The 23,762-nt window shown below is 45.6% G+C and overlaps 3 protein-coding genes across 4 annotated transcripts in view; 1 reads left to right on the top strand and 2 right to left on the bottom strand.

Moving 5' to 3' along the window:
- tpk1 (thiamin pyrophosphokinase 1) overlaps nucleotides 1-8,390 on the top strand; it is a 78,719-nt gene extending 70,329 nt beyond the window's left edge. Inside the window, exon 10 of the mRNA XM_080019925.1 lies at nucleotides 7,996-8,390. Within this exon, the coding sequence (XP_079876051.1) occupies nucleotides 7,996-8,141 (146 nt within the window). The 3' untranslated portion in view covers nucleotides 8,142-8,390. The remainder of the gene's footprint in view (nucleotides 1-7,995) is intronic.
- A 128-nt stretch (nucleotides 8,391-8,518) lies between these two features.
- On the bottom strand, nucleotides 8,519-11,363 carry sec61g (SEC61 translocon subunit gamma; the record flags this gene model as incomplete). Of its 2 annotated transcripts, none has more annotated exons than XR_013844655.1 (3): nucleotides 10,509-10,545; nucleotides 10,242-10,344; nucleotides 8,519-8,680 (listed from the first exon to the last, which is right to left on the bottom strand). XR_013844655.1 is itself a non-coding variant. In XM_080019926.1 (3 exons), the coding sequence occupies exons 2-3, from the start codon at nucleotides 10,600-10,602 to the stop codon at nucleotides 10,238-10,240; spliced, it is 201 nt and encodes a 66-aa protein (XP_079876052.1). In that variant the 5' UTR covers nucleotides 10,603-10,618; nucleotides 11,218-11,363. The 2 variants fall into 2 exon arrangements, 1 of the variants encoding a protein (XP_079876052.1); XM_080019926.1 differs by lacking the exon at nucleotides 8,519-8,680 and adding an exon at nucleotides 11,218-11,363 and having other exon boundaries at nucleotides 10,238-10,344; nucleotides 10,509-10,618.
- Nucleotides 11,364-12,347: 984 nt separating this feature from the next.
- On the bottom strand, nucleotides 12,348-23,465 carry LOC307244674 (retinol dehydrogenase 12). Its single transcript, XM_080019939.1, has 7 exons — nucleotides 23,334-23,465; nucleotides 20,518-20,633; nucleotides 17,639-17,794; nucleotides 17,443-17,547; nucleotides 15,080-15,289; nucleotides 12,925-13,117; nucleotides 12,348-12,770 (listed from the first exon to the last, which is right to left on the bottom strand). Exons 1-7 carry the CDS (start codon nucleotides 23,342-23,344, stop codon nucleotides 12,668-12,670), a joined length of 894 nt encoding a protein of 297 aa, XP_079876065.1. The 5' UTR covers nucleotides 23,345-23,465; the 3' UTR covers nucleotides 12,348-12,667.
- Nucleotides 23,466-23,762: the final 297 nt, after the last annotated feature.

The following is a 23,762-nucleotide window of genomic DNA, read 5'->3' as shown; positions in this document are numbered from 1 at the left end:
GACCGAGAAGAACGGCAAAAATGCCTGGATGTGCTGAGATTAAGCCGGACAAGCTTCAGCTCTTCTTTGACTGTCACACACACACCACAAGCATTACGTGCGGCTACGGCCGACACACAAGCACATGGAGGCCGTGAAAAATGTCTGTTTTCGCATTTCTCCTATCAAGGCTTGTCCTTCCTCCAGGGGGGCAGGCAGCTTTCAGCGCCGGGGGGACCAACTCCAACAGCGCTCGCTGGTCAGATGATGTTTCTAGTGGGGGTTCTTATATGTTTCATGGAGGAAACCTCATGTGAGCACAGGGAGAATATGCAAACTCCACAGAGAAAGGCCCCTAAATCGGGAGACAACCCCCCCCGGGGGTTAATATTCAGGATGTTTAATATTTACGATGTTTTGGCTAATTGCGCTGATTCTGATATCCCAGCATTCATTCTAACAACGATGCTATGCCGTCAAACTGAATGCTGGAATAAAACACCCAAGCTTGTACTTTCCCTGAGCAGATTGTAAGAAAAACGTTTTCTAATTCATTACAATTTCTATTTATGGACAGGATTCTCCAAATGCTTAAAGGGGACTTATTATGCTACTTTTCAACAGGTTTATATACTGTAGGTCTCTGGGGTCCCCAAAACATGTCTTTGAAGTTTTTTTTTGCTGATAATAGCGCTCGGATTATGCATTCTAACCATTCTAACGTGCCTCTATATCCCTCATGTTCCTTACACGCTCACACACACACACTTTCAGTGAGAGTGTGTGAGCGCTTTAAATGAAAATTCTGCTGCTCCCCACGCCCACCCACTGATTTCACCTCAGCAGTCCACCAAAATCTTTTTCTGAAGAAATTTAAGGCAAGTAATCTCCGGTTGCTGAATCTTCACTCATATTAGATCTACAATGCCTCATTTAAAAGTTTGTTCCGACTTTCGTTAAGGCAAGGGCACTGCTGCAAGGGCACGGTTGCACCGCACAGGGCTTTCTTTTTTTTTTTTGTTTCATTCAGGAAACGTCAGAAAATAAAATAAAATAAATACATCTACAATAAAAACACACACACCGGGATCCCGTGGCAAAGCCCCACACTCTATTATAATTATTATTATTTATTTATTTAGTTTTATTTTTAAAGAAACACACAGCGCAATTTTTTTTTAATACTTCTATTTGCCTCACCTGCGACAGCTTAATCAGACAGTTGGTATTAATTCCTCTTTCTTTTCAAAGATTTGTGCTGGTCTCTGCAGCCAACAACAGAGCACTTCCCACGCCTAGCTCTTAGCTTCGACGCTAGCAGGTCCGGTGGCACTCCAACCATGGGCGGGGTGACTCAGATGGGAGGCGCTTATAATTCTATAATGTGTCTCAATGTGACGTGCGACTAAGACACAAATCGGAACGACTTTTTGAGTCACGTGTTTTCTGAAATACGCAGCTCACAACAAAGCGACGGGGTTGTCTCATTTCACAGTTTGTGTGTTAGTAGATCGATCAGAGACCCAATTGTATGTGCACAAGCACTAAAAGAAGTAGTTTTTCCATAATAGGTCCCCTTTAAGATTGTTTTTATATGATGTGTAAAGTGGAATATATGCAGATGCAACTCATATGACATAAATTCATGTTAAAGAATTTAATATATACAGGCATGCATAAATGAGTTAGAATGGCTTTGAATTGGACACATAAAGGCATGAGAAAATATCTAAAGCAGCCGTACACAACGTGGTGTACACACACACACACACAGGTACATGCACATCGGCATTCATTTCTTGCTCTCTCACCCACTCTCTCTCTCTCTCTCTCTCTTTAATATACTGTCAATTACGACGCCAGGAAATACCAAAATAGCCTCGTGAGCCCTACGCCCACAAACATACACACGGATTTGATCAAATCAAGGCGGTGCACATACCAAACAACACAACAAAAAGATCTCTCATTAAAGAGGAACACGTAAGGAGCGGTCAATAGGTCAAGGAATTGTGAAAGCTCACCATCAGTCTACATTTACACTGGACTCTTGTCCATTGCTGTTAGTGAGGGTTAGCTATTTATAAATCACACCTGTCAACAAAAAACACAGCTGAGGGAAGCATAGAAAGTGAATCATTTCTAGCTCTTTCAGTCGGTACTATAAGCTGCTATGTGCTGTGGTAACTCTTTAAAATGATAAATGTTCTGGAAATGTTCTACAAATGAGTCTTGTATGAACGGATACCGTTCAATAATAACTCTGAGTAAAAGTAATAGATTGTAAAGGCAGGGAGGTCTTAATATATACTGAACTGTATTACTAATGAGGATCATGTAATGATTTATAAAGGATGCTCTAGCAATAGTTTGGTTTTCACTCACTTTCAACAGTGTAACTGATAGTTATTATATCACGCATTAATGATTTGCTACTTAGTTGTACAGTAGGTTTATTAACTAATATCTATGATTATTTTCTGACTTATCAAACGGTTGGAACCCTTAGTTAATTGTTTCACTGAGGACTCAGCCGCGCTCCCACCTCTTACTCCTTGACCTCCCTCCTGCTCCACCTGCGACCCTGCCCTGACGCCCCCCACTAATACCGCCGTCTCTGGCCTGCCTTCCCTCCCCCTGTCTCCCTCTTCAGCGCACCTTTCCCCCCCGCGTTTACCAGCCGGCTCTTCCTCCCGCCGCTCGTCGCCCGCCTGTCTCTCTCTCTCTCTCTTTCCCTGTCTTACCTATCACATTTCACTGCATATATGTATGAAAGTATGTATATGTATGTGAATGTGAATATGAATAAACCTCTTGAATCTTGTCTTACCTCTGGCCCCGCTTTCTCCGCCTCCCTCCCTCTGAAGACCCAGGCGGGGGAAATGAAAATTGCATGCGCGCCGCGTTGGCGCCGCGTTGCAGCGGGGGGGAAAACTGCTGCTTTATAGTTTTATTTATGGACCTGTATAATTGTGATGCCGCACTTACCACACTTTTGCGGGCAGAGGGGAAATGACTAGCGACTTGACGTGAACTCCTTGTGACCCCCGCCCCCCTCCCTCCATGGAGCGTTGCACCACCAAACCTCCCAACACTGGCATTCACTCAGCGTGATCCGGTATAAAGATGCATTAGCTCTGACCTCCTGCGTAGTCAACACCGCTACTCAACTAGAGCATTCAACTAAGACTCGCTCCCGGGAATCTATAACAGAGCAGAGTGTGCGGAGCGGAACGACATGAGACAGCCCGCACTAAGCAACCGTCCAGCTGTGTTGCCGCTCTGCGGCGGCCACTCACTCCCCTCATCATCGCTCTGGAATATCTTCACGCGAATGAATGCGTTGAGGTTTAAGGCACAAGAGTTGTTTTCATATCAGTTGAAAATCAGGCTACGATGAGTTCTACAGTTCGGGCGTTTGTACGACGTGACCAAAGGCCCATCCGTTTTGTGACATTCAAAAATTGCATCACAGTGGAACTGTCTACGTTGCTTTTGATAAGAGTACGCCAACGCGCAACAACTGCATTGGAACAGTAAGGAACCTAAAAGTGACCCCTGTGGTACACCGCGACGGTGGAGGGTCAAAGGTAGGAGAGGAACCAGTCCCTGATGCAAACTCATTTGACCAGGCCATTCGTTTAAATAGTGCGGGCAACCAAATGCTAAGCTCAGATCGAGGAGGATTCGGACTGAACAGTGACCAGGATTGGCGGCGAGTGAATTACACATGTTATGACACGAGCGGTTTGGGTGCTATAAATAGCAAGGCGGATTAGAATTCTGCAAGAATTCAGTCTCTAGGTTCAAAAAGAATATTAGATAGATATCTTAGTGGGAGGAATAAGCGTTGAAAGAGGTTGTAGGATGTCAGACGGCTTTCCATCATTCATTGAGACTACAACTGTGTATTGTGCAAATTCTTTGGCGATATAATAATTTCATTGCAGTACAGGGCGCCCAAAGACGATGAACAGTAATCATGAAATATTACCCAGCGTAACTACGAGCTACCATCTACCCAACCCTTCCACAAGCTCAGCACATTTCACCTGAGCGAAAATGACATCGGCTGGAAGCTTTTACTTTGTCAAAGCCGAGCCTCCTCCCCCGTCTCTCCCCCCCCTCTCTCTCTCTCTCTTTCCGTCTTCATCTCCCTGAAGAGTCTTTGCGCTGTTTAAACTAGACCGATACCCTGAACTCCGGTGGAGTCCTTGTATCTGAAGGTCGACTTGCGCCGCGCGATGATCGTCGTCTCTATCTCACGGGCTAGCCCCGCCGTACCTCCATAAACGTTTAATGGGAGCCGCTATCGACGCGCCGCAGATGGCTCTGGCGCTCGCCGGCGCCTCGGCCGGCGTTATAGCCAATAAATAGCCCGAGAAGGAGAAGGACAGACGGGAAGGGGAATGGAGACCTGTACCTGTATTAAAATCACCCGACATGATGTGCACCATTTGACTTTGGTATTTTGTTTAAGAGCACGCCTGGCGGTGTGGAGAGGCCCAGAGCGAGTGCAGTCATCCCAAAAAACCAACATCCTGGGTTTGATCCCGTGAGTTGAAGTACCCCTCTTCGCCCCCTGCGTCCCGAGCTGATGACAGATGCTGAAACCCCAAGCACACAGTGAAAGATATAGTTAATTATTTGGGGGAATTAATGGTATATATCCGGTGTTTCCAATTATTTATGTTCTCAAATGATTTTGATTTGGTCTGTAAACTGTTTTGTTTTTTGGGTTTCGGTTGTACATCCTGATAGTTAATCATTTGGCGCCGTCGACAGGCCACGGCACATGTTTAGGCTGCTCATGAAACGCTTTATTGGTGGCGTTTCATCTGAAGGCCTGACAAAGCCTTCGAGGGAAGTACTTTGGACGGAAAGCCTCCCCGAAAATAAGCAACATTTTTTTTCCTTAAGTCCCGCCAAAACCGGGACGCTGCGACTGGGTCTTAATAACGTGCGGTGTGCGTCGGCCTCTCATCCGTCTCCAAAGCGCATCCCCCGCGCAGCTTTATTATTTATTCACGAGATGTTTTTGTAAAGATAAACGGTTCTTCAGAATGGATTTTGGAGTGGATTGAGAACAATGTGCCTCGCCGGCCTCAAAAATCTAAATCTCGCCAGGGCCTCGCCTCCGGTCCTGCTCCCGCTCTGTATTCCCCTCACACGCCGCCTCCCTACTTTCTCAACAACATCCCGACCAAGTACAGATTCTATCCTGTGCCGCGGTGAGTTTGTGGCAGGGATTTTTATTTACGTTTTGTTGTTTTTGTTTTTTTTCTCGCCGAATACAACATGAGGCCTGTGGAAGAAATCCAGACCCAGGAGCGAAGGGGTGACTGTGCTAAAATCTTGATCAGATCTCGTTACCTTTCCTTTTTTGGACGACATTTTCAGAGCTCAAAAAAGATGATCCTGAAAGATGCAAAATCGGTGTGAATACTACGGAAGAGGATTGAAAAGTATTTTCATTCGACACTTTGACTGCGTTCTGAGATTGACGTCAGAATTCAGGACTCTCTGTCGGAATTCTGAGATTTAAATCAGAATTTTGACGATCGCCAAATCGAAATTCGAAGAATTCTGAGATTAATTCTGAGTTTAATGTGACTTTTCAAAGAATTCCGAGAATAAAGTCAGAACTATGACCTTTTTCCCCCCCAGAATTTTGACGTCAATCTCAGAACTAAATCATTTTTTACAGGGTATTTATTTATTTTTTTTCACCTGGCTGTCATCCTCTCCCGTGGATTTCCTGCTCCGCCGTCACTCCCTGTTAAAAGAAAAAAGAAAAGGATACTCACATCACCCCCACCCCCCCTTTGCTCTACCTGTCCACTGCAGCGCCGGTCTCTTTAAGCCCCCAGCAGCCATCCCCCGCCCCCCTTCTCCAGGGTAATTTGTTGTGTAAATATGGCCTACTTACCACTGACGGGCCCTTTCGGCTGTGGCGCTGGAAATGCAATTACAGGCAGCAAACATCCCTTTTGTTATCACTAGAGGGGTGTGACGCTCGTTTCGCACACCCACCCACCACCGCCACAACACCCCCTCGCAACCGTGGACCGCCATCGATCGGTATCAGCTTTGAGGAGGGGATTACTAATGAAGCCATCTGAAAGCCCTTTGTGCTTAGTAAAGAGTTTGTCGTGTGTGCGCGTGCGTGTGTGTGTGTGTGTGTGTGTGTGTGTGTGTGTACGTTCGTGTACGGGAGAAAGCGAGAGGGGGGGAATGCAAAGCATAGGCGTCGCTTTACATCATTCCGTTTAAACATGGTACACGCCACCGCGCTCGACTTTTGTGGTGCTCTGCTGCCCCCGGTGGGCGGCCTGAGCACTGCAGCCGCTGGGCAGCCAGGCGAGGAGTGGGGGCTTAAATCGACGCTGGCGCTGTTTGATTTGATTTCAAATCCGCTCGCCGACAACGCCTCCCGTCGTGTGTCAGCCGTTGTGTTTTCTACCAAACTAACCGAAATCCCAAGTGTGGTTTCAAAACCTTACCGGGGACTAGCGCCACATCTATCGCACATCCACGTCCCTCTCCTTAGTAAATATTTCCCCTCAAAAGGCTCTCGGGTTGCATCATTTGGCAACTGAACCGAAGCTCTGAGGAATCTTTGGTCTTCGCACACATAGAATTACAAAGACACGCATGCACGCACACACGCCCCCAAACCCTTCACGCTGTCCGCCTTAACCGTGTCTTCATTTTCCAAACCCCTCACAGCTCGGTTGAAAACAGGGCGAGGCCGCGCCGCCCTGCGGAGGAAGAACTCGAGGTCGGCACTTTGGCACAGTTTGACACCGTGCTCTCCCACGCGGCGTGCGAGGAGCGACTCGGCTCCCGCTCGCGCGCGCGCGCTCCGTTAACAAGCAGCCCGACTCTGTAAAGCAACTTGTCTTCGCCCGTTTTCTCGTGTCAAGCCGCTCTAACGGCGCGGCCGCTTGGTGCCCCTTTGAAGCACGATGGCATTTCCTTCCGTCTACACTTTGATGTGCACTCAGGCGCCTGTGGACAAACGATTTGCTAAATTGTATTTCTCGCCTCCCTTTGTTCTTTGCGTTCATTTTTGTCTTTGTGAGAAGTAATTGCAAAAAAAAAACAACTATTTTTGTTCCATGCATATTCATAAATAACGCTTCTATTGTTGGTTCACGACTGGCTTCGTTTGCCGTTCCCCAAGGACGTCCAACCAATGCAATTATCAAATGTTGGATTTGGGCTAATGTGTGAAAACCAGCATGTTTTGATCCTCGCCGGTTGTAAAATGAGGTCGCGAGATCACATTTTTCAATTATTTTTTCCCCACATGGAGTAGCATTTATACTTGTCTAAAAAAAAAATGTAGTTCATACATATGCAGAACATAGCTTAAACAGGGCGATGTCGTTGTCACCTCACTCCCGTTACGCTTTCGGAGAACGCACTGAGTCAGAACGCCACCTGCTCCAGGGCTGATCAGTCACAAATGTTTGTGTGAACAAATTGATTTATTCATGGTAAAAACAGAAGACGCCACACAGCTGCTTCTGCACCTACCTTCTGCAAGTCCCCGAACCTCACTTAACTACAGAGGTAATATGCACACAGGCCTTAATCCCGTGTCGCATCAGAGTCTGAGAAAGGGTGCTTGGTAGTTATTAAACCAACATTTGAATAACTTGAAAAGACACGCGATTATTATTTTTTTTTTTGTCATCGCCCGACATCGTCACCATCCCAATATTCCGTTTTGATGTCTCAATGAGATGGCATTTGACGCTTTAATGGAAACGTCTTCTGCGTGTTTCTCACGAGCACCAGGAGGACGCCGTTGTCTTTGTAAATACAGCGGAGATGTTCAAGCTGATCACATTCAACGTGGCCCCTTAATGACGCCGCCGTCGTGCCAGTGGTATTTAGGCCTTCACCGCGTGTCCTTATATAAGGAAACTGAATTGAAAAGAAAATAAAAATCGCTGCGACTCGCCCACCTCAACACTCGCCTTCTTTACTTTCTCCCCTTTTGTCCAGACGACCAGGTCCTGCAGTTTGGGAAACTGGTGAGCACCTCCAACGCGTACCAGCCCGTCGCCCCCGGCAACCCCAGGGAGCCCGTCACCGTGAGGACGGACCAGCCGCTGCTGTGGAGCATGGGGATCCGCCGGGACGGGAAGTGACGCGAGGAGGGCTGACATCCAGCTGGAGTACTCCATACTTTAATCAACAGAAGGAAGGAATCGATGCATTTGGCCACTTTGTTTTGATACGTAGATGAGCAATTTATTAACTAGCCAGAAATCCAGCTTAGCTTAGCTCACCCGAACCCGTCGCTTTCGTCAGAATCTTACAGGTGGAAGCGCATTGTGACAACCTGGCAGGCACCGAGCTCCCTGTGCCTTTTATTTGTTTTAGGACGACTCCTCCCCACTGAACCTTTCTGAAAATGTCGAGACGCTGATTTCAGGGTCAGACGGCCTTCAGATTATTGTGCCTTTCGAAAAGAGTGTCAAACAATATCACCCCGATGTCATTCAGTCAGAAAGCCAGCCCGCCGATCATTTCCACACTTTATTAGCGGCGACTAGTACAAATACTGTACACAAACAAATTCATAAATGACATCCCCGAAAGTCCTCCATCCCCGGCACCCCTAGAATATTGTGCGCCGCTGCCTTGTAATTGAAGTTCTGCTTGACCAGTGGTGGTTCAGCTGCCCCTGGAGGAGGAGAAGGAGCGCATTAGCACCGGAAAAACAACGTGCGGCAGGGGGTTCAACTGTGTAATAATGGAGAAGTTTCAAACCACATCACGCATTCGTAGTTGAATAAGTTCCTTCTGATTGACTCAGAACACCAAATAATTGGTCTATATGACAAACAGCCAAAAAGAGACAACGATTAGGCCAATGTAAATCGCCGTCGCAAGAGAAGATCGTTTTAATTAAAATCGACCGTGTAGCCGAGCGCCGCGCTTAGCACAATTAAACAAAATGAAAGCGACCGCACGCACCCTCGACCTGAGCACTGGAATGTTCTGAAACACTGCGGGAGACAATAAAAATTCCACCAGAACAGTCCCCGTGAATTGTTTGCCTTATAAAGCACATATGCTAATAAGGAGATATACAGTATATCTCTGACTCGTACCTTATTTATAAGGACATTTACATTTAGCTGACGCTCACAATGCAGTGCTCTGACCGAGGGATGGTTCGGTAAGGCCAAAAATGCCATCACAATGTTTTTTGATCCGTGTCGATAATTATCAAGATATATTTAATAATGCTCAATTTACAGTTATGAGTGTATTCTAAAGGGCTTAAGATTGAACACTGAATGAATAAAAATGTCAACAAAAAAAAGCTAAATAAATAATACAAATTATATACATTTAAATACATAATCATTATTGTCGCCTGAGATCGGTGTGAAAAGCTGTGCTCTGATTATATGCGGGGACGTTTGGAGCGGACAGCGGGACGCTCTCAAACCGCGTCCGATCGGATGTCATTGTATTATCGCGGATTATTTCTTCAACCGCACTCCTTTTTCGGCGCCGAGCTCGGTTTGGGAGGGGGGGTGAGTTCGAGGTGAAAGTTGGTGGTCGAGGAAGACGCCTCATTCCTGCTGTATAACAACATGTGTTAAATAACATGTGCATAACAGATCAGCACAATGACTCTATGGGATCCAGACATGGAAACCCGTGGGGAAATGTCCTTTACTTCCACTAAACATGTGTTTTTTTCCCTCTGCCGTACGATTGGCTGTTTGTGTCACATGGTTGTTTCTCTGCCATATGATTGGCTGTTCGTGTCACATGGTTTGTTTCTCTGCTGTACGATTGGCTGTCCGTGTTGTGTCTTTGTAGGGAGAGGAAAGCGGACTCAAACTATTGAAAATAAATTTCACAAATTCATCGTCGTTATCATGGAATATTTTATCGTGAAAATGACCGAGATTGTTTTGTCGCCCATGCGCAGCCGGTCCCCTTAAAAAGTCAAGTAAAAAAAAAAAAATGCAGATGCTTTCCTCACGGTGAATGATGTCATACCACGAGACGATAGTCATTCTGTGACCATTTTCCATTTTTAATGTGGTTTACAAGATGAATTTGTGTAACAGCCACTCTTGCAGGCTTCAGGTAGAAATTACATGTTTGGAAAAATCCCCACCATCTAGCCATGATGCTTGTGAGGGAAATTGTAAAAACTAATTGAAAACACACGCACATTTCCTTACTTAAGTTAGGAACTTAACGGAGCTGCAGCTACTTACACAATGATGTTGTTGATGGGGATGTGGATGAGCTTGACGAAGAAGCCGATGAACCCCATGATGGCAAACCCAATCGCCGTGGCCATGCCGATCTTCTGGAATTCTGGAAGGGAATTTGAAAGACATATCGTTGAAAGCCGATGGGGGGGGGGGGGGACCCCGAGTCCGGGTTCGGGTTCGGATCCAGACGGCGCTTCAAAGCTGAGACGCTGCTCGCCATTCAGTGATGACGGGATGGAGGGGGAGCGCGGGGGAAGCCCGGGTTACCTTTCCTGTCTGGTTTGGTGCATCTCTTCACCAGCCTGATGGAGTCCTTCACAAACTGCCGGCTCGGCTCGACAAACTGCATGAGCTGGTCCATGGTGCTGGGGCTGGGGCTGCAGACAGGAGGATCGAGTCAAATACCGACACAACGTTTGATATTGTGATTTAGTTGAACGGTGTCTTCAAGGCTTCAAGGAATATTAAAGCTGGACTTTGTGAACTTTATAGGCTGTTCCAGCTGCCCGGTCATAATAGTCACTTTACTGATGCTTGTTCCTTGTGTCTAAATGTGTAAATGTATTCATCACAGTACAGAAGTAGGATTGCGTCCGAAAACTCCAGGCAGTTTCTCAATAGGTTACACAGCTCAAGAAATGTGCCGTTTCCAATAATATATATCAAATAGATTACGAAAGCGCCGCCGCTTTAAACGTTGTTCGGAGCGGTTATCTAACACACACGATCAAAACGGAGCCACTTCAAGCGAAGCAGGACTTCTCGAGTCCTCCTTTTCAACCAGAACGCGTACGGTCTCGGCTCCCGTTAGCCCCGTAGCTAACGTACACCGCTAGCACGGCCGAAAACCCGAGTTTAAAAGTATTATTATTATAATTTTTTTTTTTGTAGTGACTCGGCGGCAACCGGTGGAACGTTTCCCTCCGGCTCTAACGCACAAAACGTAAGTAAATACATCTGAAGTGTCCGTACGTACCGGTCCTGCGGCGGGAAAAAAACGGGTCGAAGTGAGAAGAGCTGAAGCCACGTACACGCACACGCACACGCACACGCGAGAGGAAGGGTGACGTGGCTTTACCCCGCGCATGCGCCTGGCCGGTCCTCCCGCTCAGGCCTCGAGCGGAGCGTGCGTGCTGCCACCAAGCGGCGGGAGAGCGAAAACAGCCACGCAGCGTGAGGCCCGTGGCTGAGGCCCGTTTCATCCCACGGCCGCGGCTGACCGTGTCGTGGGCGCCCTGCTTCCAAAGTTGAAATGCCAGGGCTTAAAACGTCGGAGCCCCCATACGCGGACCGCATTCAAGCGCGGTGACGGGGGTCGGCACCTCTCCCTGCAACACGCGGAGGCCAGTTTGTTTCCGTTCAACCGGGGGGGGGGCGGAGTGGTTCCTGGAGAAGTGGACATGCTCTTCTTTTTATTATTATTATTATTATTATTTTTTTCATTTCTTTTTTCGTTTTTTTTTTAAACAGCCCGTCCGACAAGGAATAAACGCCCTGTTGTTACAGAACGTGACATGCGAGACTCCTCTTGCATATTCGGTTCGCCCCAAAAGTCGCTTAACTTCGGCCTCTTGACTTCGGGGGGGGGGGGGGGTCAGGATCATTATGGAATTAACATCATCCACAGAAGAGTAATCAATCAAATCTGTCCCATAGACTATAGGGTAAGGCGACGACATAATCAGCCACTGTTTATGGGAAGATAATCTCTTTAGTGGGTGTTTTTAAGGGAACATGTGCATTTATTCACACGTGATTGGATTAGCCCCTCGTGTGCTCGGTCCGTCTCATGATCTGGCTGTTGCAGGACACGACTGAATGATGTGCATCAGAGGGGATTTAGAGGTGGGTATATGCAATGCTGACTGAAAGGGAAGTGGGTGTACGCGCGTATACCCTGCACTACACCCCTACACCCAACCGTCGATTGGGGCACCTTTTCACACGATGAACCACGTGCCTAGTAAGACATCCCGACAGCAGCCCGGATAGGTGTGTAATAACACTGCATATCAATAAATCAAGAAATATGTGGGGGACAAGCAAGAAACAAAATATTGCCGAACATGATTTTTTTTTTTTTTATGTGACATCACTTTAAGACCATTTTGAACAATATAAAATTGACTCTGGGAGGATTTGGTTTGGCGGTGGATTTAGTTAACAATAGGGAAAATCTGATTATGTTAACTCCAGAATTGTATCAATGTAAACGGAAGCATAATTTGCTGATTAACTCAATGCCCTTAGGAAAATATACAGTGCATTTATCATCATTTTAACACCAATAATAAGTGATAAATTACATGTGATAACTCATGCCCTGCAATTGGATACAGCAAAATACATATTTATTCATGAACACCCAATGCCTTTTTATGAATTCTGTTTACTGCTGCTGAAGCTGTTTGTCTAGAAGATGCTGTTTAATCCCAAGTGATGCCAAGCATGGAGCAGCTGATCTCCCACAGTTTTTGGGCCAGGTCGTCGTCCACGGCGTGTCTGGAGGGTCGTCCCGGGGCACAGTCACTGGAGGGGGCCAGAGCGAGAGAGAGATGAGGGTGGTATCCCTTCAAGAATGTACTGAGAGATGATGAGCGACAAATAATTGAAAAAGAGTTCAGTTGGCGTTGCTTAAGGTTTGATCGAGGGCGTTTGTGTGTCCACCCAGTACGGTCTGTACCTGAAGTAGCCCCCACTCTGGCTCTCCAGGCCCGGTTCCACAGCGCAGTATATGGTGGTCTGAGCCCCCTCCACGGTGGTCTTAGTGAACACACTGAAGAGCTTCACCGCCACCTGGATGCACTGGTGCTGGTGGCGCCACAGGTCCGACTGCACCACGCCAGGGTGAAGGGAGAACACGCTGACCCCCGTTTCTGACATTGGAAAGTACAGTAGGGTATATCACGTATTTAAATGACAACAAAAACACAAAACAGATGAAAAAGTAAAAGTACAAATTGTTGAATTTAACCATGTAGTTTATACGGTCCATTAACAAAACAATAACAAATTCATAGTCACTATTTGTTTTTAATGTCAGAAATATCCGGAGTAGACTGTCTATAAGTCCTGTAGTAGGCTGGCTATAACCCTTTAGTAGGCTGGCTATAACCCTTTAGTAGGCTGGCTATAAACAATTAGTAGACTGGCTATAACCCTTAAGTAGGCTGGCTATAACCCTGTAGTAGACTGGCTATAACCCTTTAGTAGACTGGCTTTAACCCTTCAGTACGTTGGCTATAAACCTGTAGTAGACTGGCTATAACCCTTCAGTAAGTTGGCTATAAACCTGTATTAGACTGGCTATAACCCTTTAGTAGGCTGGCTATAACCCTGTATGAGGCTGACAATAACCCTGTAGTAGACTGGCTATAACCCTTTAGTAGACTGGCTATAACCCTTCAGTAAGTTGGCTATAAACCTGTAGTAGACTGGCTATAACCCTTTAGTAGACTGGCTATAACCCTTCAGTACGTTGGCTATAAACCTGTAGTAGACTGGCTATAACCCTTTAGTAGACTGGCTATAACCCTTTAGTAGGCTGGCTATAACCCTTTAGTAGACTGGCTATAACCCTTTAGTAGACTGTCTATAACCTTTTAGTAGACTGGCTATAACCCTTTAGTAGACTGGCTATAACCCTGTAGTAGACTGGCTATAACACTCTAGTAGTCTGACTATAACCCTGAAGTAGGATGGCTACAACCCTGTAGTAGGATGGCTACCACCCTTTAGTAGGATGTCTACCACCCTGTAGCAGGCTCTAGGCTGGCTGTAATCCAGTAGTTGACTAGCTATAACGCTGCAAAATTACTGTTGCATTCCATCCGTTACAAACCAAACGGTTTTAACCTTTGTTGGAAGCTCTGGAACGAAAAGTTCCTCCACTCTCTTTTAGCAATCCGTTTTAAAGCAGAGAGGGGGAGAGATTAAGGGGACGGGGGAAGCACTGGTTCAATTCTATCCTCGGAGTATGGAGGCACTTGCTTTCAGAGGTATGTGACTTGACTGGTGAGCACAGTACAAAGAAGTTGTGACAAGCCATTAGCTCCAGTTGGAGGAAACTCTTCAGCAAACTCAAGAATGGCTGTCAAATTTCTGTATTCAAAAGACAATGTATTCTTTCACTTGAAAGCAAAATCCTAATTATTACAATTAGAGGAACCTTTTTTTTTTTTTTTTTTTTTTGACTGACAGTTAACCAAAACTTTTTTCAATGTCTGATGACAATTAAATGTGAGATATCTCTCGACACAAGACTCCAGCAATTATAAATAGGACAGGGAATTAAACTGACTATTGTCCTAACAACAATTTTGTCTAGAAAGAGCAATGTGTTGTCAAATAAAACTGCGACAGAACTTTTCTCACAATCGGAAGGGTGGGTCTTTGACACTTTGCATAATTGTGTGTTATAATTGTTATCTCTCAAAAGCTTAATGCAGGGGAAAAACCCTCACAATCATACATTTCTCTTATATATTCCCTCTTGCTCTCTCTCACTTTCTCTTTATCTTTCAAGCTTTCAGAATGAGATTTCAGATAAATTACATCCCATCCGTTAATACTGTATGTAATGTTAACAATAATAATAACGAACATATCATATATTATTATATATATTATATATAAGAACAATATTCTTTCTCTGAATAAAGCTCACCTCCAGCTGAACTCGTAATCTTTGTATTTCACATCAAAATGCAGAATCAGTGCAGAATGTAATTGGACCTTTTGCCCTAATATTGAATTTATATTTGATTATAAGTCAAACTGCACTAGGGAATGAAACCAGGAAAGCAAATCTTAAAGCATAGTAAATATCTAGGACTGACCTTGCAGTCTCCTGGCCAGGGAGCGCGCAAACAGCACGTTGGCCAGCTTGCTCTGTCCGTACGCCTTTACCATGTCGTAGCTCTTGTCGCTGTTGATGTCGTCGAGCTGCAGCCCCGTCCACGTGTGGGCAACCGACGCCACCACCACCACCCGGGCCGGAGCCGAGCGCCGGATCAGGTCCAGGAGCAGGTGGGTCAACAGGAAGTGACCTGGGGGCATTCGTTTTTTGTTTTTACACAGCTCTCCGCGGGACACTCGTTTCCGATCGGTCAGTGGAGGCGATCGCCAGTCAGTCATTTCTGGATAATAACCACCGATCTGTTAATCTTCCTCATTAAATGACCACCTGAGTTTATATTGAGCGACGGCTATTTCTCTCCAGGTTCACCACGAGCTTTCCCACCAGGTGACGAATCCAACATTCGACCGCATTTTACAGTTTTGTTTTGACCGAGGCGGATGCGAACGATCCGGGCTCTGCCGCAGAGCAGCACAAATCAATTTGTGTCAGACGGTTTAGACAATGACGGGAAACTATTCACCAGTCAGCACAGCCTACTGGAGCAGAACCAGCCCACCGAGCACAGTGCAGCCCGGCGAGCAGGATTCAATAAACGCGCTCCGTCGGGGGGGAAGGCGTGCGGTGGCAACTTAAGTTCACTTCCACCGATACAACTGTGTGTTAGTGTCCAGTTTAGGTTCAAGCTCCTATTGTTGTGCTTTCCTGCTATCCTGTGGCGCTGCTCGAGCTTTTCATCACTCAACGCCTCAGACACATGGAACTGGGCGGTGCAGTGTGTACGGAAATATGTTGTGTCCAAATATACCTGTTGTGTCTGGAATGAGGCAAATATCCTATACTGGGTAAATGTTTAACCAGTCATTAAAGCAATCGTTTGTAAATGTTTAAAGTATTTAATATGTCATGTTCTGTCTTTTTTGAATTTATTAGTTTTATTTTGATACTTATTGTTGAAAGTCTTTCATGTCTGCCATGATCGTGTGGAGCTCTGGGAGGAGAAACCGGCACACCTGTGCTGTCTGGAGTCAACTGGACACAGGTATAACTCAATCTGCCCTGATGAGTATATGATTATATATAAATATACTGTGTGTGTATATATATATATATATATATTTAAATATATGATGTCTGATATCTGATGTTTCTAGGCCCCAACGTGCTCAAATCAGGTTACACCTAAAACACTTATTTATTTACATATTTACATGATGATGATGATGATAATAACAATAGCTGTAGGCAGCAATGCACAGGGTCACACAGTTTTCCGTACTGCCGGCATCAGACTACACAAACCCCGCCCGATTTTGACCCGATTTTCTCGTTGCGTACGAATTTCCCGAATATGAATGTCTGGAACGACAAACTGGTGTCTTTGCCTCATCAAGCGTAAACGTTAATTCACCTCACCTTATGTTGCTGCTGTGCGGTAGCAGACGGCCAATAAGTTGTAATAATACATCGTATTAAAGCGCCGTGTCGTAAAATATTGGCGTAAGCAGTTCCGCAGTGCTCCAATTACGATCCTTCCTGGATCATGCAGTGCGGACACAAAAAGAAAGGGTCTGGGAATTTATGGAAAAATGGGAATTTATTGCACTATGAGCGCCTAATCTGACATGGTGACCATCGTGAAAGACAAAAATATCGTGCAGTCTGATCCCGCCATAAAACACACCATCCCTTGGTATCGACTTTTCTCTTATCGAGTTTTCAGGGTTCCATTGAAGTTACAATTTTCCAAGTTTACATTGAACGCAGCATCGGCTCCTCTGGTCTGTCGTCACAAACAAGCGTAAATGCTACGCGAAAGCAACCCGGTCCACACAGCACAACTCTCCGAAGGCGAACGAGCACCCAGAGGACCGTCGAACATCGGATGGGGACGCCCCCACTCAAAGAAATCAACGGGCCCCAGCGTCTTCAACTTCCGGTAAATTTGCGACGGATTCTCACCGCTTCCTGCTCCCGATGTACATCGATGTTGATCAAACTTGAACCACGAGATGTCTGAAACGTCCCGGTTCCAACGAGACCTCGACCAATGTCCGTGCGTACTGCGGTTACTGTGTTTCACATACTTTTAACACTAAAAATGCCAAGAGGATGAATAATAATACAAATCTGAGCAAAAACAATAAGGTAATAACAAAGGGGGGAGGGGTGTCGAGGAACCGGATTTCGACGAGGCGGTTTTATTTCTTCTGCCGACCTCATAGTACTTTCTAACTGCCCGCCTTGTTATTACCACTCAAATCACATTTTTATGTATTAATCGTAATTTCTACATTTGAGAAAAAATTGTATCAGATGTACAATCTGAGGCTTGATTCTCACCCAGGTGGTTGACACCCAGTTGCATTTCGAAGCCGTCGAGGGTCTTGGAGTGAGGACACATCATGATGCCCGCGTTGTTGATGAGGATGTTCACCTGCCTCTCCTCTGTGAAAACATGTACACACAATTAAAAACACAGTGTGGACACAAAAACACTCCATCCATCCACGTATGCCATTATTCATCGACGGCCTACCTCTGTTGATGCTCTCGGCGAACGCCCTGATGGAGGCGGTGTCGGAGAGGTCCAGTTTCCTGATGACGATGTTCTCGTTCCCCGTGTCCCCCAGGATGTCCGCCCTGGCCTCTTCCGCCCTCTCCAGATCCCTGCACGCCATGACGACACGAGCGCCTTGAGGGCAAAGAGTCGCGTTACAGCGTCAGTCCATCCATCCAACCGCGTCCTGAGAATCCGTAGGTGTGTAGCACGTCGTGCCATCTAGCTGGGAAGCGGGCATAGCTCGGCTCATAAGTCGGCAATCTTTTTTGACTAAAGTAAATGGGCATGACTGTTTTAAAACGGCTCCAACGGACCTCTCACATCGAGATATCGGAATGAAATTGGGCTCATCACAACCGTCTCACCTTTACAGCCATGTCTGACATGTGTCAGCTACATAGGGCACGGTGGCTTCAAGGTCCCAAACAGACTGATTTCTGCACGCGGTGAAAAGATGTTATTTTTCGCCTTTTTTTTTCTTTTTCTTCTCCCAATTTCTGAACACGTAAACAGTCGTCGAATTGTAGATATTGGGTATGGCTACAAAGCGGAGACTCTCTGAAATATGGCCTTATAGTTACCGCTTCAATGTGATGACAGCATTTCTTTTTTTACCTCGACCTCACTGTATAAAACGACCTATTGTGACCTCCAGGATAATCACGGCCTCGTGAAACTTCTAGACTCAGAATCTAGACACCCTAGACCACTCAGAAAATGTATGGGATGTCCAGGTATATATTGGAGATCAGTGGGGTTTTTCTTGGGTCGAAATCACACAAATCTCCAATTTTTTTTAAGTTATTGATACTGCATCGCAGCCTTACAATTTCTAAAGTGTTTTTCAACATAATGAAGTCCGTTCTCAAGCGGTCAAAATGGCTAGAAAGTGAAATTACATTAAGAAAATACGTGTATTAGGCGCAATTTAAATATGTATTTATTACCTTTTAATTGACGGAAAAGCTTGACATTCAGTGTCCCGCTGCATCTCAGATGATTCCTGAGGGCCTCAGCTTTCTGATGGTGTAAGGCACTTGCACGTGGCACCGACTCCCCTCCCCGAACCCCAACCCCTCCACCTCACTCGGAACCCGAGAGAGGGGCTCGGGGCTTAGGAGGTCAAGAGCTTTTTCCACGGATCCAGCCTCTTTTTCTCTTAACGTGCACCAGATTAACGCCCATAAATGTTAAATGCATGTCCCCGGACCACCTTAGAGGGTTGGGAATCCCCACCCCCAACCGCACTTTCACAAAATAGGGGCCCCCTAACAACATTTTGCGCAGGGTCCCCCAAAAAGATAGAAACGCCCCTGCATAGAGATTAGCGACATTGAGGTTTTTATTTCAAGGCGCCGCTTTTCTCCAAGAGCCTCTCAGCCATGTTGTTCCCATTCGCCTTCAATGGGAATTAACTCAGAGAGAGCGCAGGGAGGGAGGAGGGGGGGGGGGGGGGATTGCTTTCTTTCTTTTTCCATTTCAAAAAACGACAGGCAAACACGCATGCATGTCTGCGTACTCTCTCACACACACACACACACACACACACACACACACACACAAAAACACAATGGCCGACATGCCCGGCAATTATTGGGGAGCGAGCGGAGCCATTAATCAGTGGAAGCGCAGCGTCTTCCCCCCATCAAAGTGTCCCTTTGTCTCCTCCTCGAACTAAATGTGGGAAACAGCCAATTGTTCTCACATTTCCCTGGCAAACAAGCGCCTTTCCCAATTCAAGGCTTAAACAAAAGAGTAAACAGGCATAAGTTTGCACCCCACAGGCCCTGAGAAGTCAGTGTAACTCGAATCAAAGTGAACGCGGTTGAGAACGGTCGTTTTATATTATATTCGGTTTTCCTGCTACGGTTTGACTCATCGTGAATGATGCATAGTCTTTTGAATAATGTAGCAGTTTTTGCAACTGAATTTGTCCCATCATAAAGGGTTTACAGCCCCATGACTGTGATGCCATCGCTCTCTCCTTGTTTTACCCCATGTTTATCTTTATTCTTTTACAATGTTTTTCCCTCGTATGAAACTTTTTTTTTTTTTATTCATCGGTTACAAAACGTACAGTACACAATGGCATTTTGTGACCCTTCCCTCTCTCTCTCTCTCTCTCTCTCTCTCTCTCTCTCTCTCTGCTCTGGTTGGGGTGGCGGACCACGTCACAATGCTCCCTCTGTGCTCTGACCTCCCGTCCTATCAATTTGACTGGGACTGGGGATGGATGGGTGCTTCTGAAATATGGTAAAAAAAAAAAACAAGCGGCCACAGTGCTCCACGGTGGAACTCTCTCCATTATGGTGAATGATGTTTATCTAAAATAAAACTTTTTTTTGATGTTAATGATGATGATGATGATGATGATGATGATTATTATTATTATTATTATTATTTAGTTACAGGTACTAAATAAAGGATTCCAAGAGGTTTATAATCAATGAAATACTGCCTGTTTATGGTGAAATAAACATAAATCACCTGCAGTCACATTATATTATTATATAATATTATATAATATATAGTAATATAATGTTATAATTCTCAAATAATAACATTATATTGAGGTATCCCACTAGAGAACATGGTAAAAGCTCAAGTGCACAAAATGACTGAAAAACATTAGATAGATAGATCAGAACGCCTAAAATGAAGTTTGAGGCGGACAGATAGGCAGCCATGAAATAAATTACACTGTCCTCAAGTCAGAAAATTAGATCCAATTTGATGGCATTAATAGGCAGCTAATGAGAAGTGTTGAGAGCCAATCTAGCTCAGGCAGGCAGACAGACGGATACATCGGTAAATGGAAAGGGATGGTACAAGCTTTGTAATATTTTGGGAGGCACCTCTCCTGGCCAGATCCCGGGCCGTCTCCTTGCCGATGCCAGTGTTGGCTCCGGTGACGATCACCGTCTTCCCGTCCAGCCTCTCGTCACACGACCAGCGGGTGCAGCACACACTCCTAAAACCACACACGCCATGGTGGATATGTGCAACACAATGACAAGAACCGTACCTACCTCCATTTTGATCACAACCCAATAAAAAACGATTTTTGATTTTGTTTCTCAACGCTCTCCAAGTATGATGCAGTTAATAGTATGGTTTCTAAAAATATATAGACGCTGCATATTGGGTAAGACGGTTTGAAATGACTCGTTTTGTGCATTTGCTTAGTCTGATGTCATATCCTGTCTGGGAAAAGCAAAGCACACTGTTAAATGAGGTGACGAAGATTTACCATTTTTCACATGCAAAGTAAAATATAATATATTATACAATTATATTATATTATAATATATATATATATAATATATAATCTTCACAATTATACATTTGAACTTGGTAAAGGAGAGAATAACCTGTCTTGTTATACTTTTGATGATTTGGGGGTTTTGGCAAGTCCTCATCAAAACCAATGAGACAAGTTGCCACCAGTGCACATTAGACACAGAGAGCCTGCTTGTCAACTGTTGTCATGTGTCATTTAGAATTTTGATGAAGCGACACCCTACATTCCTTCTCAGAAAGCCAGAGGCAACTATTATGGCCAGAGCAGGTGCCTCCAACAACGACATTGTCAAGGCTTTCTTTGACAACCTGGAGAAGGTGTTAGGACGACATTCACTGGGACCAGGGGGCATCTGGTATAAAGATGAAATTGGTGTGACGACTGTGCAGAAACCAGACCGATTAGTGGCCAGGCGCGGGCTTAGGGTCACGGGCATCCGGTGAAAGGGGTAACCTTGTGACACAGGCATGTTGCAGTCTCAGCATCAGGGAACAATATTCCCCCCCTACTTCACATTCCCTCGGGTGAACTTCCACGATCACTCCCACAACAATGCACCGTCTGGCAGCAAAGGAGGAGCAAACCCCTCCGGCTGGATGAAGGGAACACACTTTGTGGGCTTCCTCGATTCTTTTGCTGAACATGACAAGTGTTTGAAGGAAAAGATGTGCTCAGTCCTCCGGGACGACCGCAGCTCCCATCTTTCCCGTTGATGGACTAAATTTTACCAAAGAAAATGACATCATTATCTCATTCTAGCACCCCACTGCTTACATAAGCTGCAACCTTTGGACAGACAAACAACGTTTATGGGTTGCTAAAGAGGCACATGGACTCTGTGTCTGATTCCCGGATGAAAAACAACGCGGGGAAGACAACCATTACCTATGACATCCATGGGATTGTGGCAATAGCATATCCTCTGGCTGCAACCCCACTGAATATTCAGGCCGGCTGTCGGGTGACAGGGTTCAACCTTAGGACAGCGATGTGTTCGTGGAGACGCGTGGTATTTGCTCCTATCTCAGATCGCCCGAGCATGGAGCCAGCCCTAACAGGCCCCAGCATAGACCAAGTCCTTTTAGGCCCCAGCAGCAACCCAGTCTTGCCGGAGGCCCAGCACCAACCCAACCGTCCCATTGAAAGACCACCAAAGAAAAGAACAACAACAAAAACTGCTATTCTCACTGGCACACCAGTGAAGGAGGCACTTGGGGCGGAAAGGCAGGCGCAAGGTAAAAAGAATCCATTTCAATGTATGTGCCAGAGCTGCAGTTCTGACGACCGGTGACTCGTGAGGTTTGAGACATGGTTTGAGATTTCTTTGAATCCTTGACGTGTTTTATTTATAGGTTTGTTTGAAATGCTTTTCCATTGGCTCTATTTGGGGCTGAATTAATGGCCACCTTCCAGGATTGATTCAAGTTCAATGATTAATCAGTCTTTCTTTTTTTCTGTGGCTAAATTTAATTCTGAATTTGAAGTAAAAAAAAAAAAGGACCCAACAATGAATTGGTTCTTGTTTTATTTGTTGCAAATTCAGTGTGATGTCTCACCCCACATAGTGGGACATTATTACCTGCTGATGGGGCAACGTGTCATATGTGCACACTCACTATTTAAATGCCTGTAACACTCTACTGAAGTAAGATATGACAATTAAATGAATACAAAATATATGCCTGACTTTATAATATATGAGACTTTGTTCTTTCATTTGATATGCAATTTTTGTATTGATCCCAAGGTAAGAGAGTGAAGTGTGAAAAGTGTGACAAGATGCCCTGGTCACACACACACATACACACACACACACGCACCAGATACTGTATATACTGTACATACACTAACTAATAACGTTACGGTACATAACTTCACATCACTGACTTTCTGACTAAATGAAAAAATGGACAAATAAATCATATCAATTGATCATGAATGTGGTGAATGTGCCTTTAATCCCAAGGAGACGTAGTGCAGATGATAACTACACGTAGGGGGACTTCAGTTGGTCATTTAAATAGAAGATCCGCCAGTGATATACAGGCACGGTTGCAGTATACTTTTAGAATAACTACAACAGAAACTCAAACAATAACCATTACACAGGGTCCCTATAATAAACATGTGCACGTGTTATAAACATAACGTGCGCAATTTCCCGCCGTGGAACAGTTGCGTTAAAACGGCAGCCCATAAACGAAACCACCACGGTTTGACTCCATCGTTTCCCACGGCTCCAGTCCAGTTCCAGCACAATCTCGTGGTCAAGTCGTGGCCTAATCTCCCCAAATCTCCACATTAACACCCCCCCCCGCCTCCTCCTCCTCACTCTCACTCCGCTCAGCTGACCGGTTACGCGTGTCCTACCTGCGGTGCATCCCGATCACGTCTAATTCCACGGGCGGGGGGGAAAACCAAAAAAAAAGCCAAGCAAACTACGACGAGAAGCTCGGCAGCGGGCCCAGGGAGTCCACGCAGTCAGAGAAAAACCCATCGACCACTCAACTTGTTACAACCGTTTTTTTTGGGGTTTTTTTTTTTTTTCATCAATGGATTTGGGGACTGAGGTTTGTCCACGCCCACGCCGCTGTTTGTCCCAACAGCAGGCGGCCGCCGGGCCAATCCCCGCGCGGGGGTGACGCGCACTTCCCGCGGTGGGTGGGGCGGCGTTCGATGTATTTTACTCCTTTATTTCCTTATTTTTCTTTATGTCCCTGTTTCTTTATTTCCTTATGTCTCTGTTTCTTCATTTCTCTATGTCTTTAGTTCTTCGCGTCTCCATTTTCTTATTGATCA

Source organism: Zeus faber, assembly GCF_960531495.2.
Source record: "Zeus faber genome assembly, chromosome: 19".
In the NCBI taxonomy this organism is placed as follows: domain Eukaryota; kingdom Metazoa; phylum Chordata; class Actinopteri; order Zeiformes; family Zeidae; genus Zeus; species Zeus faber.
Note: the sequence above shows the minus strand (reverse complement) of the source record. Positions and strands in the feature narration are given on the sequence as shown.

Bases quoted from the DNA above. Each gene is read 5' to 3' on its own strand.
- LOC307244674 (XM_080019939.1), bottom strand. The intron at 17,795-20,517 runs GTGCCTCCCAAA...TTTGCCCTCAAG, and splicing joins CCGGGATCTGGCCAGGAGAG to GCGCTCGTGTCGTCATGGCG. The intron at 13,118-15,079 runs GTCAGTCCTAGA...TTCCAATGTCAG, and splicing joins CCTGGCCAGGAGACTGCAAG to AAACGGGGGTCAGCGTGTTC.